Genomic DNA, 15,184 nt, shown 5'->3' on the forward strand with positions numbered 1-15,184 from the left:
ACATTATTTTCTCTCTGTACAGACACATAGGGTGCTATTTGGCATGCCAAGACTCAGTGCCACATGCCAATTTTGTTGATTAACCTTTCCAAAGCAATTGATACATAATTCTTTCCAGCCATTTGATAAAAATGTTTTACTGTGTCCAGGCCAAGTTAAATCAATGAGGGTTTAAACATTACTTAGTTCCCTTAATCTTACACGTTTCATTTCTGTGACACTGAATAAGCATGAGTAATAGAAATACCAGGAATTTTCATCAGGGCTCATCCTTATCGGCTATTCTTTGCCACTTGTTAATACTTGACAAAGCACCTACACAAGTAACAGGCTGTGTTTGCAAATACATTCAATGAATATGCAGGGAAATTAAATGCTGATACTGCTAGCCCTCGAGTTTCAACACCTGCATTACTGGGATTGTATTTCTTCGCTGTATTTCTCTCATGTTCTACATTTTTCATTTATTGCTGTTCCATCTCTGTGACAATAACAGAGAAGGCAGATTGCCAGAAGCCAACATCAGTCTTCTGGTAAGGTGTGGTATGGTACCAGTAAAACACATCAAGAAGGAAAATATACTTACAATGACATTTTTTATGTTTAGCACCCAAAAAAAAAAAAAAAAAAAAAAGAGGCGGGGAAGTCAGCTCACTGCACTACAAAGCACTTGCTGGTTGGCAGACTGAATTCCTTAATGATATTCTTATTAAGTTCTTGCTGCCAAATGTTGTTTGCTTTTGCTGTCAGAAATGTCTACATTAATAATGAGTAACTGCTTGGAAGCTACTTACATAAAGCATTGTTTTCATGTCACTGCCATAGATGACATCTCTGGGCAGACAGCAGTGCACCTTGTAAATGAGTTCATTGAACAGTAGTTTTTTAAAGCAACTAGGCTTGGACAGTGTTTCTATGGACGCAGTCATATTGGTCTGGACTACAGCCTCTCAAGGATAAGACCTCCAGACCTAATCAGACTCTTCATCTGAGTGGTCTGATATCGTACTTTCACTATGTTAGCAACTGAGTTCACTCTGCTGTGAAGATAGACTATTAGCAGTAGTTGTGAGTAGTGAGCTGAGGTAGTCGTGGGAAACCCTCCAGAAAAATGTGCACACACTGAGTAAGCCAATGCCCTAGTGTAATACGGTCCCAGAGACAGAAGCCTCTTAGCAGATAGGTAAGGGTTGCAACACATAAGTGAGCTTTCTGGGTAGTCTTGTAAAATCTTGCAAAAATTACACTGTTTCCAGAACAGATAATGCAAAGGAAGATGTGTCTTTCTTTCCACACACTGCAGCTTCTGTCTTTCTGCTTTTGCCTCAAATGGGTTGATGCTTTTATTTCCAGCTGGTCAACATCAGTGCTGTATGCAGAACACAAAGAATACATAATGTAGATTGAATGTCTGACAGCAAGATTTCCACTGTGGAGCTGATTTGCTTGCAGTAATTTGTTATTTTTTGTTTTTTAATTTGCTGTCTGTGTGAGTTTTGGATATTGCTGGGAAGTTGCTATCAGTAAAACTCCCTCTTTATGAATAATCTTGTGTGTAAGTGCAATCCAGTAACTGCTGATGGATCACTGCTATGTCTTTTCCAGATAAGGTCTGATGCAGATTTAGCTTTAGGCAGTTGTTTTCCAATAGGTTGCTCCATTGTTTTCCTCTTTTTCATGAAACCAGGGGGAAGATAGTTTTGATCTAGTCCCATGATGATAACTGGTGCAAGAGAGGGACAGCCAGAATGAAAGACGTTCAAAAAAAGAACTAGATTGTGATGAATGATGTAATCATCTAAAAAGTGAATACCACAGAGTCCAATATTTAGACGTCTGACTCCAAAGCTGAAGCTATACCCCTGTGCCTTCAGTTCTTTGCATAATATATGAGGAGAATCAGCTAGTTCAGGGTAAAATCCATCTGAACAATGAAGTATAAATTGTCTCCTGTGGTCCTGGCATCAGGTAAGTTGTGGTCCTAGTAGATTCAGGACCTTCAAGGAGTACCCTTATGTCATACTAACTGTTTTGCTATAATGCTGTAGGGTGGGTGAAGATTCCACTCACCTTTTTCAACTTACTAGATGCCATTCTATCCTGCAACACAGTTATAGCTAAAGCAGGGTCACCAGACAGCTTCAAAGCGTGCTTACATATGAATTGCAGATACAGCCTTTAGCAAATAGGATACAAGTAGCATTTAGCAAATGCATTTTTCAGTGGAAAATACGGAAGGTTAGGGGTTTCTGGATTGGTGTTTGGTAGTGGGACTAGAGTCTGGAATTAGTGCTTTAATATTTATTTTAAACAGGAAAAAAGTTTGCACAGAAGTGATGCAGTTTGCCTTAGAACAGCCAGACAAGATTCTGCTTCAGCATTCATGGATCCTTCGTTATCAACCCCCAATCCAGAGTTTAGTTTGGGACCTACACCGCATCCAAAGAGCAACAAAGCTGGTGAAGGGTCTAGACAACAAGTCCTGTGAGAAGCAACTGAGGGAACTAAGGTTTTTTTAGCTTTGAGAAAAGGAGTCTCAGGGGAGACCTTATTGCTTGGTACAACTACCCAAAAAGGAGGTTGTAGCGAGGTGGGTGTCGGTCTCTTCTCCCAAGTAACAGGCAATGGGAAATGGCCTCAAGTTGTACCAGGGGATGTTTGTGTTGGATATTAGGAAAAATGTCGTTACTGAAAGGCTGGTCAAGCTGGAACACGCTGCCTGGGGAAGTGATTGAGTCACCATCCCTAGAGGTATTTAAAAGACATGTAGATGTGATGCTGAGGGACATGGTTTAGTGATGCACTTGGCAGTGCTGGATTAACAGTTGGACTTGATCTCAAAGGTCTTTTCCAACCTAAATGATTCTGTGCTTCTATGACCTGCTCATTAAACATGTGGCTTAACACTTTCCTTACAACACTTTTAGTGATTCATTCCTTTGAAATTTACTTTCCTTACTTCCATTGGTTTTAACTTGTACCTCAAGGAATTCACCCAATTTCTTGTACGAGGCTCTTTACTGGCTTGGCAGTGACCCACATTCTTAAAAGGCATGTTTTGTATGTACAGCTCACATTAAATTCACAGGGAGTAGAAAGACTGTTAAAAAGTGTACCCTGGAAGAGGGGCAACATATTAAATATTGAAGTGTCTGACTTAAAAGCAGCCCCTTAGCTCCTGTCTTCCCTCTTGCTGAATTGCTTGCTCCTGCAGGACTGGAGGGAGACAGTGCTAACATAAACATAAAATGATTCCTCTATCCAAACCAAGCAGTGAGTAGGTGGATTACAAAGAAATCTTTCTTAATTTTGTCAGATTGAAGCAGAATTATATAAACTGTATGATCATTTCTGCTGATGGAAGAGATTTTAAATAACTTTTCTCCAGGTTTTATTAGGAAAACTGGCTGGTCAGACGATAATTAGCCTATTTACATTTCTAAGTTATTGCCAGAGGAGGCTCAACTATTGCAATCTAGCAGAGATCAACACCTCATCAGGCTCAAGAGGCAATTAAAGCACTGAAGTCTAAAAAAAAAAATGCAGGCATGAACACTTTTTCAGTGACTTGCATTAACTGCTCTGAAGGCTTTACTTACCTTCTTGAAATAGTCTGATCTGTAAACTGGGAAGATCTTTTGCGTGATGCTAATGGAAGTACTATATACATCAAAAGGATGAAAAAAATCCCTTTGCTGCCTCACTTGCAATGATTGATTTCAAATAATAAACCTGAGCAGGTTCAAGGCAAAGTATTTCAATGGATAAATTGAAGATCTGAGTTGTAGAGTGCTTGCTCTGGCTTTACTGCAGGGAGGCATAAATTCTGCACTGGTTACTTCCCTATATTCAGAGTCTACCTTTCCACTCTGTCCAGCGGTATCAAAAGGAAAGACTTTTGAGGAAGGAAGTGTCTATGTATTTGGGGAAAATTATTTCTTGAAAAGCTGAAAAGTAAAAAAAATAAAAATCATCTCAAGCAGAAGCAATACCCAGAAACAGGCTCAGCATAGTTTTTAAGTAGTTTTTAAGTAGTATTTTGCAGAAAAAGTCATTGGAAATAAAAATTACTAATTATAAAAAGCCGTTACACCAAAACTCGTCCTAGCACACTCTCCTTCTCCTTTCAGCCTGCATTTTTCCTGTTTGATTAATGAATATCAATGGCCTTCTGAGTCTCCAAGTCAAGTGGAGCAACAGAGGGGAAGGAAGCATTTGCAAGAGCAGTGAGCCATTTCATGTGAGCATACAGAAAGCCTGACCAGCCCCTACTTCCAGGCAGACATTGTAGCAATGTCTGCAGTGCATGTCTACAAACAAGCACCAGCTGGAAAGCCCCCTTCAGGGCCACAGAGCATGCTTTCAGCTCCTTTCTCTCAGTGGTGTAGCCATATCTACACAGCATGGAATGTGCTGGGTTGTGATGCCTGTGCTACAAACCAAACAATATGCCACACCTTTCCAGGGCCCTTCTCCCTTCAATTGTTTGCACACATGTGCTGGTTTTGGCTGGGACCGAGTTAATTTTCTTCATAGTAGCTCATATGGTGCTGTCTTTGGGATTTGTGACCAAAACAGCGTTAATAACATGCTCATGTTTAAGTTATTGCTGAGTAGCGCTTGCACAGCATCAAGGCCTTTTCTGGTTCTCACCCCACCCCACCAGTGAGCAGCCTGGGGGGCAAAAGAAGCTGGGAGGGGACACAGCTGGGACAGCTGGCCCCAACTGACCCAAGGGATATCCTGCACCATATCATCATGCTCAGCTTATAAAACTGGGGGAAGAAGAAGGAAGGGGGGGACATTTGGAGTGATGGCATTTTATCTTCCCAAGTAACCTGTGATGGAGCCCTGCTCTCCTGGAGATGGCTGAACAGCTGCCTGCTGATGGGAAGTAGTGAATTAATTCCTTATTTCTCTTTGCTTACGTGCAGCTTTTCCTTTACCTATTAAACTGTCTTTATCTCAACCTATGATCTGTCCCGATTTTACCTTTCTGATTAGCTACCCCTTCCCAGCAGGGGTGAGGCAGAGCAAGCGGCTTCATGGGACCGAGCTGCCTGCTGGGGTTAACCCACAACACACCAGCTCTGTATCTCTCTCTTACATAAAGACCCTTCCATTTTACTCACTTTGCCCAACATCTTACCTTAGCTGTATGTGGGGAAGATGAAAATTTAGGCCAGGTGTCCACATCTCTGGACTACTGCCATTCTCTATGGCTTGACTATGGTGTTTCCAGGACCTGCACTTGGCAGCTCCCAATGGGAGCTGTTAACATTTGAACCTACAGGAGTCATTGAGACTGGCAGTGGAACATACTAGATGGCATGTGAAAGCTGGGAAATACAAAGATTTTTTTGCTGTTGTGTCAGCTGTAGCACTCTAATGGTGCTTTTATGGGTGGTCTGAGACCAAAATGGTGAGGAACATCAGGAATTTGGTATTACAGTGTCCTTCAGCTCTCAGTGAAGAACAATGATCCTATAGACAGCATCTTAACCAACAGCAGGATGCAATATAGATAGCAACTACCGTGAAAAAAAGAGTTTTCTTTGTCCCTGGTAATAAATTGTAACTATTTCCCAAAGTGCATGACCATGTTGAAGGGCATCAGAGGGCCTTAACAGCTAGGTTTTTAATAACAGTTTTTGTTTAGGCATAGCTCTTTCTATTCAGCGACCGGAGTACCTTAGCTCATAAACACAGTCTTTACTCAAGATAGACAAATACAAAGGGTGTCACTTGTAAGAATATTTCAGATTTTATCGTCTCATAAGATTAACTTAGGTGCTATAAATTTTAAGTCTGCATGGCTGTAAACATTGAAATAAATAATACAGGAAGTCAGGAATGTCTTGCTGGAACTTCTGTAGAAGACCACACTGATCTTTACACAAGGCTTGCTGATGTAGTCTTTCAGTAGGGTCATTTTCTTTAAAAAAAAAAAAAAGGAAAACAATGCCTTTCAAATGCATTTTCTTTTGAAATGTCTGTTGATGTGACAAAGTCATACAGAAGACAAATAAATGGCCTGACAGATGGAGTACAAAACTGGGTTTACTTGTACTTGCTCTCCAGTTGGCTGGATTGAGCAAATGAAGGCTGCTTGAGATGCGTGAGTAATCGGTCTCTACAGCTAAGTTCATTTTGGGTGAGAAGAGGTGGGCTGAGCCAAGGGCTACAAAGTACCATGGATGACATACTTCCTTCTTCTCTCCTCACACAAACAACCTCTTTTTTTTTTTTTTTTTTTTTTTAATGCCATGGAGTACTGGGTGTGGGGAGAAAAAGGGATCAGAAATCTACTTTAGATTGTTATCACCTGGGATTGCTCTCAAACTTCTTGAGCGAAACATGGATAATTAAAGCTTCTGCTTCAAGATATTTGGGCATAGCTTCTTAGTTTCAACAGACTATTTTCTCTTGCTTTCCCCTTTCCATACTACTTTCCATCTTCTCCTACAGATTTCTCTCCTCCTGGGGCCCCATTCATTTCTCCCAGGAAGCTGGCACTGCAAGTTTTTCTCTTCAGGTTTGCTACAACAATTAGTAACTCCAGGAACAGAAGAGCTAATTAAGCCCCATTTCCAAAGCATTTGTGTCTTGTGGTTGGGTTGTTTCATATCTAATAAATTGTGAGCTCTGACCAAAATTCTCATAGTCACAGTGTTCATATGTCTTTCTCCTGCATGGACTCTTTGCTGTTTAATAAGACTTAAGCAAAACCTATGTATTTCCACCTGCTTACCACCAATAAATGCATAGGGAAATTAACATCTATGAGACCTATGCTATTTCACATGAAACAAGCTGGTGATTAAAAAAGGACCAGAAAGACAGAAGAGCAGGGAGAGAGACATAAAGAGACACAGGAATGGTTACATACATTTATACAGGTATGTACTCAAGCTAAAAAAAAAAATTAGCAGCCATCACCAGCACAGACATTAGGCCAAAATATCCAGCAAGAACTCATCTTACTGATATTGTTTGATTCTTTTCAGGGAACTAGTTTAAGTTCCTGCCAAAAGACTAATTTTTCCAATATAATCTATGTGGGCACATTTGCAATATCTGGAAGTGAATCCAGCACAACTACATTGGGAAATGCTTCTGTATGTACAATGGACAATCATCTAAACCAGGGGTCCTCAAACTATGGCCCGTGGGCCGGATACACCCCCCCAGGGTCCTCAATCTGGCCCCCGGTATTTACAGACCCCCCCCGCCCCCCCCCCCTCCCGCCAGGGGTTGAGGGGGGGGAACCAAGCAGCCGCAGATGACTGCCTGCCACTGCATCTGCGCGCCGGCCCCCTGGTTAAACTTTGAGGACCCCTGATCTAAACCATATATTTGTTGAAATTACCAATAACTTGAGTTAACATACTGAATCTGATTTTCTTTTTAACAGGTGCTAGACCTTGAGATCCTGTCCATATCTAGTCAGCCTATCATGTATGCATAGAAGAAAAGTTTCCAAACCTTATTTATCTAGTCTCCCCCCAACTTCACATGTAAGTTTGATGATAGGATTACTTCTTTTTTACAGAACCTTTTGCAGAATGCTTCAAAGCAGTCCACGTGTTGAAACTTCAGGATCTAGGAATACTTCCCAGACATAGTCCAGGTGCATGTTCCAGCTTTGTCTTCATTGCATTCCTTCTCAGTTCACCATTCACCTTACAGTATTGTTTCCATAGCTAAAAAGAGAAGGTTGCATGAGCCACTAAGGTCATATTGCATTGCCCAAGCCTGGCCTAGTCAGCTTAAGTCCCTAAGTGTGGAGCCCATGATAAATGTAAACTTGCCCATTTATAAAACCTTCCCATAGAAGCATTTGCATAACATGAAAAGATAAATTTCTTATAATTATTTTGGATCTAATAATGCAACTGCTGTATGTGTTAGACCTTCACTGTCTTTTGTTGGTTATTTTTAATAAGCACTGCAGCAATAAATCTTCAGTGCCAATGAAAGGTACAAGGTAAAAGTGTGCACATAAGAACTGTCACTTTTTTTTATGAATAAGTTTCATACTCAAAAGTTCCCATTGCTTTTATGTGATTTGGAAATCTATGGGCTATTGCTTTCACCAGCACTGAGTTTATACTCTGTATAACAAGAAAATTCAAGTGTTCTTTTGTTAGATTTGGTTGGTTGGTTGTTGGGCTGCAACACAATTTCCAAATTCATTAAACTGGTATTCACTAGGGAAATTTACTGTATATGTAAGACCATGATTTAACTTTGGAAGGAAACAATGAAGGTTTATTTGGTTAAATCTCATTAGCTACTAGAAAACTTATATGGAAATTCTTCATCATCCTTACTTCAAAACAGAAATTTGATACGGTGAGTTACCTTGACCATAGGCTATAATTCTAAAACCTGTAATTGCAAACCTGTGTAAGGTTACACAGGAGGCAGTTCATTAATGTCTTTACTCACATTAATATTTCTATTGAGAAAACTAAAGCCAATTTATATAAAGGCAGGCACTCACCTGGTTTTGTATCTGTTCAACTGTATCCAGGAAAAGAAAAAAAGCCCACACCTAAGTAAAATATGTGGATCTGTGCTTTTGCTTTGTAGACACCGAATCACAGAATGGTTGAGGTTGGCAGGCACCTCTGGCGGTCATCTGGTCCAACCCTCCTGCTTCAAGCCGGACCACCAGGGCTGGATACTTTACAACCTCACCAGGCAACCCATGCCAGTGCTCAGTCACCCTCACAGTAAAAAAACATTTACTGATGTTCAGAGCATACCTTCTGTGTTTCAGTTTGTGCCCACTGTCTCTGGCCTATCACTGGGCACCACTGAAAAAAGCCTGGCTCTGTCCTCTTTACACCCTCATTTCAGGTATTTATACTTATGGATGAGATCCATCCTGAGCCTTCTCTTCTCCAGGCAGATTTTCCTCATAGGAGAGATGCTCCAGTCCCTTAATCATCTTAGTAGCTGTTCATTGTACTCTCTCCAGTATGCCTCTCTTGTACTGGACAGCCCAGAACTGTACCCAGCCTTGCCATCACTGAGCAGAGGGGGAGAATCACCTCCCTTGACCTGCTAGCAGCACTTCTCCTAATGCAGCCCAAGATATCATTAGACACATGGTATTTGCCACATGGGCACATGGCTGGTTTGTTCAGCTTGGTGTCCAGGACCTCCAAGTCCTTTTCAAGGAGGTGGTCCCCAGCCTGTACTAGTGCCTGGGTTTGTTCCTCCCCAGATGCAGGGCTTTGCACTTCTCCTTGTTGAACTTTGAAAGGTTCATGTCAGTTCGTTTCTCTATCCTGTCAAGATCTCTCTGGATGACAGCATGACCCTCTAGCATGCCAGCCACTCCTCCCAGTTTGGTGTTACCTGCAAACTTGCTGAGGGTACACTCTGCCCTATCATTCAAATGAGCCTGCTACATGAGGCTTTTCTATTTGCAGTTGTCCTAGATCACCTTTCATAAGGCCATGGACCATGAGAGCTATGGACCACATACACTTAATAATGCTTGTGTGTTACATTTCCAGAAATGTGTGAGTGTACGTGTTCTCTCTGTCATCCTTCTAACTTCTGTGACACTACAGCCAGGGAAATTTGTGGAAGAGGAATAATATCAAACATCAATCAGTAGAAATTTGTGCACTTCAAATAGTTTTCAGCTGGGCTGTTGTAGAGGAATGCAGGCGGTGGGTTAATTAACATTGACAATATGCAGCTGTGGCCTTGCCCCGAAGGCAGTGGGTTGATTGACATGGATGATGTGCAGCTGTAGCTCCTTCCTGCTAAGTAGTTAAATAGCACTGAGGCGTGGGGGAAGAGGGGTGGTTGGATTGGGGAGGAGCAGTGTGGTCTGATCTCTGGAGGAAGGAGAAGCAGCATAGACAGTAGATGAACTTTTGAAACCTTGTGGGATGTTGGTGGTTGTGCTGGGGCAAGGTGCAGGGTCTACTTACTGAAGTTAACCTGGTGTGTCATGATAAAAGTCCTGTTGCAGCATACTAGTTTGTGCTGCAACAGGGTGTGACATGGGCACTTCCCTGTAGTGTCTTTCTATAAATTCAATGGTAAAAGTTGTCTAACACCTTTAATGACCTTGTTTACTTTCTGCTTTATTGACAGCATTAGAGTAGTTGAACTGTGCTAAGGTTTTTTCTACCTCAGAGGACAGAACACCAATAGATGTATCTAGACTGCAGAGCTGATGTGTTTTCTAGTACCTTGCAGTCCAGTTACTCAGTATCAGCCCCTTATTCACAATTAAGCTGATAAACTTCATATTAGTGTACAGAGAAACACTATCAGGGAGGTGACTTGTAAACCATCTGCCTGAGGCTTGCATGAGGAAAGCAGAAGCAGACTTTTTATATAGCATGCTGCTAAAATGGCTAAAGTCATATCCAGCTAGTATTACAGCAAGTAAAGATGCAGAAGAAAAATGGCTTCCCTGTTCCTAGCGCTGCAGTGGCCAGCACAGACTTCCAGCATAAGCCCCAGGTGGGTTTTCTTAACAGAGCAGTCCTCAGCCACTGGGTCACATGCATATTATATGCATATACATCCCTGGCCCACTCCAAGACAGGTTTATTCTTGCTCACTTTCTGGGCCAGTGATAAACTGGGAAACAGAGGTATGTAGTTACGATTGCTCTGTACCACCTTTGGTACCAGTTCCAGCATAATCTGGACTGAATCCAGCCCAAAATAAATCTGTTCAGTTACTACTTCCCAAATGCTGTAGGGTAGAATGATGCCAATTAAAAAGCTCTGAAGGGCTTGGGAAAATTATGAGATGTAAAACAGCAGTGAACTAATAACTTGCTGACCTAGGCTAATAAACTAGCTTCTTTGATGGATAATGAAAGAACTTTGAGGAACAGTGCCTTCAACTGCTCACAAGTTTTTATAATCAGTAATTTAGCCTCTATCTCTGCTATTTCATTCTGACCCAATTACCAGAGAATCCTGCATGTGGCATTCTGCATTTCTGGAATAGATATAGCACCTTAAAATCTTTTCCCAACTTTGAAAATGTAAAGGGGCGTCTTCAGTTACCTCAGGGGGAAAACGCATCATGAAGAGCAAGTACTTTATGTAGGTAATGCTACAAGTCAATTTAGGAACATAGTTTGACTTTTTTTTTTTTTTTTTAAATCTAGTCAGTGTATCAATTTCAAGCCTAGAGCCTGAAGCAACTTCTCCGAGTAGTGTTGTGTGTTGGGTTTCTATGTGGTTGATGTAAAGCACATAGCCTCAACTTTTACAGAATGAAATCTTAGGACTACTCCCACATGATATCTAACAAAAACAGTTAAAAAAATAGGTGAGCTGTACTGTAGTCTGAAACACAATTATTTCCTAATATGTTTTAATTTATTCTTTGCAAATAGCTGTCTAAATAATTAAATGACTCACCTAATTTCTGCAAATCCATATTTAAGTAGTCATTTTCATATTATGCTTTGACACCTGCTTGTTTGTTCACATTCACTGGATGATCTGTCTCTTAATTTTTATGTTTTCAAGTTCTGGGATTGTCTCAATTCTGCATTCATGTAATACTTAGGACAGTTGTGATCCAGCTGTATTTGAAACTGTTTATTGCCATCACCATCCAAATAATAAATAATAACTGTCTGAAGCACTTAGCAGCTTTCTTTTTCTTTTGAGAAGTTAATACTAAAAGAATTGATTCTGTTCCCAGAACTGCATGTTCTCTTTTCATTAGTCTTATTAAAAAAACACAAACCCTCAAACTTCTAACTTTCCCTGAAAAGAAACACTGCTAGTTTTAACTCATTTTTGACTGAGTTCCCCTCCTCACAATGATCTGTCATTAAAAGCAGAATTAACCAAAAAAAAAAGATTCACATTCCAATCCTTTTGGAAAAAAAATGGCTTTTTTACTATCTGTGCATACATGAATGCCATTAGTTTTTCAAGATTATCTAGGGCTTTGTATGACTGAGTCAGTGTGCTTATGCAGTACAACAGGGTTACTCCACAGAATCATCTGTAGATTTACTAGAAGAGGAGAAGGGTACCAGAACAAATCCTCCCAGGTAAGTATCACCAGCTGTAGGATGCACATACAGCTGTACAACTCTATTACTTTCTTGGCTACATCCAGCCTTAACTAACTTAGAGACCAACCTTAAAAGTGATCATAGTAGTGTGGTGGTAAATGGCTTGGTTTTGGTTTTGCATTTTTTCAGTGCTTTGCAACTCATTTTCTTATCTCATGCACAGCAGTTCTCTCTGCTCTGGTCTCAGTGCCCAGCATCCACTTCTGTCTCCCAGATTAAATGGTGGAATGTCATCTCCTGCAAAAACATAACTGGGACAGAAAGACACGATCTTCCCTGTATTTCCACATGGCAGAAGAGTCTCCCTCATGCAGCACCATATGGAAATTGTGCAAATTGCAGCATTTGGTTTGGGGTTTTTTTCCTGATTCTGCAATGACAGCTGGATAATTGCATGGTTCTGATCTGGTATCAAGGAAAAGTACGTTGCAGGGGTGCTCTGAATTCTAAGTTCATACTGGTCATTCAAGTTGATACACCTGCACATTGACATTTTTAATCATTAAAAAAATGTCCATCATTTAAAAAACCCCATAATTTTATAGACCGCAGTTCAGTGGAAAAAAAAAAAATCAAAATTCTCTCACAAAGCACTTTGAGAACTAAAGTTGCAAACTGCAGTACAGGAGGCAGGACACATTGCCTGCATATCAGCCCAGAGAGGGCTGCCATTAGCTGAAGTCACACAATCAGCCTGATTAAGATAAAGACCTGAAGGCAGATGGATTCCTGCTTCCTGGTCCGTAGCGCACTCCTAAGAGTCAGCACTCAAAACTGTATCATCCCTCAGCCTTTCTCTTGGCACATTTAGCAGGCACTGCATACCAGAACTCCTGCTATTGGTGCCAGTCCTTTGCACGAGGTTGTGAATGTGACCAGCTGTATCCTGAAATAAGTGTCCCCACTGTTGGCCATCACATGCCTGGAGAACTATGTAGTCCTGAAAAGGTACGTGCCTATAGTTATAGTTGAGATATGATGGACTTAACGCTCACCCCCCTGTGGTGAAGTCAGACATGTTCTGGCTAACTTGAAGAACAGCATGGACAGAGCTGGCCCTGGTGTCATGCGTGACAAAGAGCTGGCCTTGTAGAAAGCACGGTCAGGCTGCTTACCACATGGTTCCAGTCTCCTCCACCATGAAGCTCCATAAAGTATCCTGCTCCTTTGCTCTCCTTTTCCCATCTTTGCAGATTGCAGCCTGTCTCAACATGTTTCTGCAGCCAAATTTGTCTGAACACTGAGCATGGTGCCAAGCAAGGTGCTTAACGTAGGCAGCTTGATCAAATCATGGATTGTGCAGCCTAGCTTAGGGCAGGGCAACTATTAAAAGTGTCTTGCCTACTGCTAATGGCTTGTGGAATTGGTATTGTGCATGCAGATACCATTATGGAAAATTCTGACCGGAAACAATGGCAGTTTTAGGTGCAGGGAGGGAATAATACTCCTGTAAAATTCTCTAGCTTTCATGTAGTACTGTTCAGCTGTAGCTTTTTGATGGCCAAATTTACTCCCGGTATAAAACCCTTACTACCTGAGTGATTACTATGCAGATGAATATGATGCTAGATTGTGTTTTAAATGGTGATATTTTCATTCCCTTTTCTCCACAGAGCTAGAAGCAGTGGAATTAACAGGCAAGTAAAAGTATATAAAGTACAAATCAAAGGAAACAAAAGTCAAGAGGAAAGGAGTGGCTTTATAATCAAAGGACAGGGTTAGGAGTGAGGAAATTTCAATTGTCAAGGTTTCCTGACTAAAGTCACTTTGACTTTCTGGGCTGGAGGAGGATATTCTTAATCACTCCAAACAGCATTTTACTGCACTTACCCCTCCAAAACTCACCCATTCGACCGAGCACTCCTCATAATAAGGAAGCGTTAACTCTGGCTAACTGTGTGGGTCTCTTGGACTGAGGTCATAGTTTCTTTGATATAAACAAGCTGTATTTCTATAAGAAAACTAAATGATCAAATCTAGTCATTTAATTCAGTAACACTTGTTCTTGCAGATTTCTCCTGTGGGAGACGAGTGTGAGAAAGAATCTCTCTCAGAAACTGTGTGAAGGCCATACCAAAGGGGAAGGTTGGGTTGTGAAGGAAGATTTCTCTTCAGATTAAATGGGTGCATTTTACTTGAAGGGGAACATGTTTTGACATGTGAGGAAGGTGCCTACCATTCCAGGCAAATACAAACCTGCAGTTTCCAGCAGGCCACAAGGACCTCAGATGGAAGCTGCAGTAGAAATGTAGAACAACATTTTAAGGTAACTGCAATCTCATTATCCTAAACACAGGCAAATTCATCAACTAGTACTTTTGGGGGGAAAAAAATCACAGATTTATCATTTGCCATAGCAAAGATAATGTGTGCAGATATGGAAAGCTCATTTGGGATGGGGCAAACGGTACTTGCAAAATACCGGGCACTAAAGAAGACGGCGTGACACACTTTTTGTCAATGCTGTGCCCGTGTCCGTCCGGCAGGTCACCAAGGGCCACCACGGCGGGAGGCGACAGGTGACCAAGACCACCAATGGTGACGCAAGCTGAAAGGCTGGGCTAGGGGCATGGAGAGGCATGGGCCCGGGCTCGCCCTCCCTTTTCCTCTGGCACGCTGTGTGGGAGGCGGGCGACTCTAGCCAAGAGCCCGGCGTTCGTTAGCGAGGAAGGACGGACGGACCCCGCGGCACCACGGCCGCGCCTGGCCTGGCCTCGCCTCACTGCAGCCCCCCCGCCCCGGCGGCGGGAAGGGCGCGGGCCGCCCCGCGCATGCGCCACGCTGCGCCGCCACCGCTCCGGCCGCCGTTCGGCCGCCAACCGCATCCACAGCGGGGGCGGGGAGCAAGCGGGTGGCCGCGCTGCTGCGCCTGCGCGGGCGGTGCCCGGGCGGGGGAGCCGAGCGCAGCCGAGCGGTGGGTGGCCGCGCGCGCGAGCCCGGTGGCGTGGCCGGCCGTGCAGGCGCCCGGCGCTGCGTGCCGCTGCCGCTGGGCATGGTGAGCAAGGGGCCGCTGCTGCGCCTGTTGACCGCCATCAACCGGAGGAGGATGAAGCTGCTCATGGGGCTCGCCTTCGTCGCCTATGTCGCCTGTGAGTGAGC

At 42.5% G+C, this 15,184-nt stretch overlaps 1 protein-coding gene across 1 annotated transcript in view; it reads left to right on the forward strand.

Moving 5' to 3' along the window:
- The first annotated feature begins 14,954 nt into the window (after positions 1-14,954).
- The window catches only part of UXS1 (UDP-glucuronate decarboxylase 1), a 63,143-nt gene continuing 62,913 nt past the window's right edge, over positions 14,955-15,184 (forward strand). Inside the window, exon 1 of the mRNA XM_080377453.1 lies at positions 14,955-15,174. Coding sequence (XP_080233579.1) covers positions 15,078-15,174 — 97 coding nt within the window. The 5' untranslated portion in view covers positions 14,955-15,077. The remainder of the gene's footprint in view (positions 15,175-15,184) is intronic.

This window comes from Falco punctatus, assembly GCF_963210335.1.
Source record: "Falco punctatus genome assembly, chromosome: 2".
NCBI classification, from domain to species: domain Eukaryota; kingdom Metazoa; phylum Chordata; class Aves; order Falconiformes; family Falconidae; genus Falco; species Falco punctatus.